Genomic DNA, 6,198 nt, shown 5'->3' with positions numbered 1-6,198 from the left:
GTTGTGTCAAACCACGGAGATTTTGTTGTTTGTTACTGCAATATAATCTAGCCTATCCTAACTAATACATGTACAAAAACTAGCATTTATTAATCATTTACTATATGCTGAATACTTTACATCTTCTTATTAAACCCTGACAAAATCCTGGAAGCCAGTACTATTATACTGAGATGAGGAAACTGAGGAAGTGTGAGGACAAAAAGCTTGTTCAAGGTTGCCAGCTAAATGGAAAAGCTGGAAATGGAACCCAGGCAGTCTGGAGTGAGATCAACCAAGCTACTGACAGAAGTTATCAGCGAGGAAAGGATTATAGGGATGGATCACTCGATGTTCTGTATTTCTGTAATGTTACACATTTTTAAATAATCATTCATTACCTTCGTAGTAAGTAATAAACAAATAGATAAACTGTATGTTAGCTACTTAGAGACTACAAATTCAGAGATGAAAGTCAAGTGACCCCTGGAGAATGATGTAATCAAGGAATGTCTACAAATGACTCCTGGTTTTACGGGTGAATTCCAGCAAATAATGTGAATCACGTTATATTTCATGATAAAACTGGATTTGTTTCCTATGGGAAAAACACTCCTATATGTTTTAACTTGTGGCGTTCATTAAATGTCCATGCCCATGGCAGGATGAATGTTGTAGTTCTAGGGGTGTCTTCCAGGTTTTCCAGCACTGAATAGCACCCCTTAAAAGAAAAGTATTAATATTTAAAACAACCCCTTATAGCTAAAAATGGCTTTGCTAACTGTATATTTAAAATGACCTACTCAGTCCTATTTAAACAAAATATATACGGTATGATATATAATAGTAAGTGTACCCGTAGTTTTACTGGCTGCCCAGAACCTGAATCCCTAATTTGGATATCCAACAATGTATAACTCTTAACAGGAGGAAACTGAAAGTCCAAAATATTGGTTGTCCCAGACTCTGGGTGGCCAGGTAGCATGCATGTCCCCTGAGTATAGTGCTGTGATGGTGAGTATTCTGGGAGGCCATTCCCATAGCATGACCTTGGCTGTATTCTTGGCTGCCTAGACTCTCTTGGTCTCCATCATTTTCTGAGTCTGGCTCTCCAGTTCCCCATTGATTCTTTAAACTAACAATTTTTCCAGAGTTGATTTATTTTGCTTGGAAGCAAGAACCCGACTATCAAGCAGTAACTATTGGCAGCTATATAATTTGAAGGCACAGTATCTAGGAGAAAACGAGCCACCGCCAAAGGACTAAACAAGAAGACCCAAATCTATAATATGACAATAAATGCCATAAAAGCACCTTGCCTAGATTTAAGATCTTTTCTATACCACACATTTCTCCCAAGTTTGAGCTTTTGCTTCCTTTCTAGAAACTTGTCTTATCTGATTATTCTCTAACTTCACACATAAGTCTCCCTATGCTTAACTTCCATTGTTCATTTATAATACCACACACTTTCATAAAGTGTCATTATGTGACATGATCTATTCAAAAGTAGAAATGCTTTAAATCTATGGCTATTTTATTAGCTTAAGTTCAAAAGTCTATAAAACAAAATACAGCCTCACCTATAAGAAAATTAAAATTACCTGAGTTTCATTTGACTTTTGGAAGTAATAATGTCCCCTTTATTTCACAGTATTCATATAATGATCAAATAAAATAAGTTGTGAACATGGCTAGAGAATTATTAAGTTATGTTCTGTATTACTTTGAATCTTAAGAAACATTGTAAGATGCACCATAGTTTCTAATGTGGCCAATTAAAAACTATAACATGTTTCCTTATCACTTAGAACTTTTACTTAATACCTAGTAAAAGAGCCCTTTATACTTAATTGAATATGAATTGTTATATCTAATTCTTGTGCAAACACTAAGAGAAAAACATGAGTGAAATAAATTGGCTAAAGTATTCTTACAATTTCTCATTAAGTCCAGCATTCCTGAATCATTTCTTGACTCAGTCACTGATATCCATGTATTTCCATATAATAGCATTATTTGTGTTGTCAAAACTATTGGTGATATAGCATTTCTTATAAGAATCCATAAAATGTTTTTCTGGTTTAAGATGGCAATGTAAGAGGCCCTGAACTCACCTCCTCCCACGAACACAACAAATCTACGCTACATAAGGAACTATTCCTTCTTAATGAAATTCAGAAACTAACCGAGTGACTCCTACACAGCAACAAATAAGAAAATACCCACATCGCAATGGGTAGAAGAGGCTAAGACACATTCGCACCATAAACCCCACACTGGGCACAATGACACACTGATATACAATTGGGAAGGAACTCACAATTCCCAGATTCTCCCTGAGGAGCCAAAGGTATGGACCTCACAGCTGGTACCACAACTGTTAAGACGTCCACCTGAGAGATGGGCCACCAAAACATATAGCTTTGAAAGCCAACAGGGCTTGCACCTACAAAATGCACAAGGCTATAGTAAATTAAAAGGCAGTTCTTAAAGGGCCATGGGAATTCGCCATGGCTAACCACCCAGGGCCCAGCACAGAGGCAGCAAATGAAAGGCCCTAGTTTTTCCATGAAAGAGGCTTTTTCTTACCTTAAAACTTCAGCTTGAGGACCAAAAGGAATTCGTGCACATGTCTAGCACAGTGGTTTTACATCTGCCATCCAGAGGATGCCTCATGACTGCTTGGCTCTGGTGGCCCACAAAGGTTATGTTGGTAGATCCCATGGATCTATAACAAATAACAGACAAATAGTTCTTGACCATCTATCCCTCCAGGGCTCAGCACAGAAGCAGCAGACTGAAATACCCAGTCTTCCTATGAAAGAGACTATTAGTTTACCTTAACAGCTGTAGCCTGAGGGACAGGCATCTAATTTAACATACATATAGTGACTTACTGCCACTGTATCCAGGGACTGGGTAGGTAGGCAGACATAATCTTTCAGCTATACACAGCACCAGGTCACTGGTGTCTTCAAAAAAGGGGTTTGTGGACAATAGCAAAAGAAGAAACAGTTCTTAATTGGATAGTCCCAACTGCCCCCCCACCCCCACCCCAGGACTCATTACATAGGGAGCAGATGGAAATTCCCATCTCAAAGTCTTCCTCTGAAAGAGTTATATTTGCATACTTCAAAAGATGTTTCTTGAGGATTTCACTTCCTAACAGCCTATATCTAGGAGTTGCCTGAAATTTTACTCTTTGGAACACTGACAGGCCTTGGTATACCCTCAACTGGCCACCAAGAACAAAGAAGGCTGCTTGGACAATCATAGAGTTTTGAGAGACAATTGAGAGCTTGTGGAGGGTTGAGCTATAAGTTTAATCTCCAACATGAGACTGTTCCTTTAAGACTAAGAGAGACCACTGTTTTATCTAACACATAGATACCAACACAGAGAGTCACAGAAAATGAAGAAACAAAGGAAAACATTCCAAATTAAAGGACAAGATAAAAACCTCAGAAAAAAAAACTTAATAAAACAGAAATAAGTGATTTACCTGATAAAGAATGGTCACAAAAATGCTCATTGAGGTCAGGAAAACACCACATGAACAAAGTGAAAATTTCAACAAAGAAACAGAAAATATGAGCAAGTACCAAACAGAAATCACAGAGTTGAAGAATTCAATAACTGAATCCTTCTAAAGAAGGATTCCACATCAGACTAGATAAAGAGGAAGAAAAAAAGGATCAACAAACTTGAAGACAGGGCAATGGAATTCATCCAATCAGAGAAGCAAAAAAGAGGGAAGAGCCCAGCCGGTGTGGCTCAGTGGTTGAACATGGACACATGCAACAAGAGGTTGCCAGTTTGATTCCTAGTCAGGGCACATGCCCAGGTTGTGGGCCAAATCCCCAGTGGGGGGCATGCAGGAGGCAGCCAATCGATGTTCTCTCTCATCAATGTTTCTATCTTTCCCTCTCTCTTCCCCTCTCTCTGAAATCAATAAAGAAAAAAAAATTTTTTTAATCAATAAAAAAAATTTTTAAATCAATAAAACATATTTAAAAAAATAGGGAAGATAGCTTAAGAAACTTATGGGACAACATCAAATAGACCAACATTCACATTATGGGAGTCCCATAAGAAGAAAAAAGAGAAAATGGGGACAAAAAATGTATTTAAACAAATAACGTCTGAAGAATGTTCCCTAACCTAGGAAGGAAACAGACATCCAGATTCAGGAATCCCAGAAAATTCCAAATAAGATGAACCTGAAGAGACTCACACCAAGACACATTATAATTAAATTGTCAGATGTTAGAGATCAGGAGAGAATCTTAAAAGCAACAAGAGAAAGACAACTTGTTATGTACAGGGGAACATCCATAAGACTATAAGCAGATTTTGCAGCAGAAACTTTTCAGGCCAGAGAAAGTGGCATGACATATTAACAATGCTAAAAGAGCCTTGGCCGTTTTGGCTCAGCGGTTAGAGTGTCGGCCTGTGGTCCAGAGAGAATCGGGTTCGGTTCCCACTAAGAGCACATACCTCGGGTACCTCAGATGCAGTTTGTCCCCAGCCCTGGTTGGGTCGTGCGGGTGGCAACCACTCAGGTGTCCTTTTCACATTGATGCTTCTCTTTCTCTCTCTCCCTCCCACTCTATCTGAACAAAAAATGGAAAAATGTCCTTGGGTGAGGATAAAAAAATTATCAACCAAGAATACTCTACCTAACAAAGTTTCCTTCAGAATTGAAGGAGAGTTTTCCAGATAAGAAAAAGCTAAAGGAATTGAGCACTATTAGACTGGCCTTATGAGAAATGTTAAAGGGACTCATGAAGTTGAAATGAAAAAGTGCTAATTAACTACAGAAAAACAAATGAAAGTACAAATCTCATTGGTAAAGGTAAACATAGAGTTAAATTCAGAATAATCTAATGTAATGCTGGTGGTTAATTATAAATTTAGTTATGAAGATTAAAAGACAAAATTACTAAAAATAACTAACTACAATAATTTGTTAATGAATGCACAGATAAAAAGATACAAACTGTGACATCAAAAAACATAAGAAGATGTTTAGGGGGAGAGTAAAAATGTAGAGTTTTAGAATGCTTTTGAACTTAAGTTGTTAGCAACTTCAAACAGATTGTTAAAAATATAAGATGTTTTATGTAAGCCTCATGTTATACACAAAGCAAAAACTTATAGTAGATACACAAGAGATAAAGGAATCTAAGCACACCACTACATAAAATCACCCAATCACAAAGGAAGAGATCAAAAGAAGAAGGAACAAAGGAAATACAAAATAGCTAGATAACAATGAACAAAATGTCAAAAAGTACATACCTCTCAATAATCACTTAAATTTAAATGGATTTCATTATCCAAGCAGAAGACAGAGAGTAATAGATAATAAAACAAGACCCATCAATATGCTGCCTACAGGAGACTCACTTCAAATGTAAGAACCCCACACAGACTGAAAATGAAGGGATGGAAAAAAGATATTCAATGCAAATGGAAAACAACGAAAGCTGGGGCAGCTTTTTTATATCAGACAAAATAGACTTTAAGACAAAACTGTAATAAGGGACAAAGAAGGTCACTGTATAATAATAAAGGGGTCAATCCAACAAGAGAATATAACATTTATAAGTATGTATACACTCAACATAGGAGCATCTAAATATACAAAGCAAATATTAACAGACATAAAGGGGAAACAGACAGTAATACAATAATAGTAGGGGAATTTAATACCCCACTTTCATTAACGGATAGAGAACCCAGTCAGAAAGTCAGTAAAGAAAGATTGGACTTAAAAAACAAAAGAGCCAACCGAAATAACGATTCCATCCCAAAGCAGCAGACTATACATTCTTCTCAAGCACATAAAAAATCATCTAGAATAGCTCATATATGAGGCCACAAAATAAGTCTTAGTAAATTTAAGACCAAAATCATAGAAATCATGGTGGTTTTGGACCATAATGGTATGAAACTAGAAATCAATTACAAAAAGAAAACTGAAAAATTCACAAATATATGAAGATTAAATAACATGCCACTGAACGGCAATAGGGTTAAAGGAGAAATTTAAAAAAATACCTTAAGACAAATAAAAATACATTATACCAAAACTTATACAATGTAGCAAAAGCAGTTCTTCTTATTTATTTATTATTTTGTGTGTGTGTGTGTGGTACGTGCCCCAGCAGGAACCAAACCCTGGACTCTCTGGTCCACAGGCTGATGCTCAAC

At 36.8% G+C, this 6,198-nt stretch overlaps 1 protein-coding gene across 1 annotated transcript in view; it reads right to left on the bottom strand.

Annotated features, from left to right (window-relative positions):
* Window positions 1–2,636: 2,636 nt before the first annotated feature.
* The window catches only part of STYX (serine/threonine/tyrosine interacting protein), a 73,964-nt gene continuing 70,402 nt past the window's right edge, over window positions 2,637–6,198 (bottom strand). Inside the window, exon 11 of the mRNA XM_036270435.1 lies at window positions 2,637–2,710. Within this exon, the coding sequence (XP_036126328.1) occupies window positions 2,688–2,710 (23 nt within the window). The 3' untranslated portion in view covers window positions 2,637–2,687. The remainder of the gene's footprint in view (window positions 2,711–6,198) is intronic.

This window comes from Molossus molossus, unplaced genomic scaffold (assembly GCF_014108415.1).
Source record: "Molossus molossus isolate mMolMol1 unplaced genomic scaffold, mMolMol1.p scaffold_m16_p_1, whole genome shotgun sequence".
NCBI lineage: Eukaryota > Metazoa > Chordata > Mammalia > Chiroptera > Molossidae > Molossus > Molossus molossus.
Note: the sequence above shows the minus strand (reverse complement) of the source record. Positions and strands in the feature narration are given on the sequence as shown.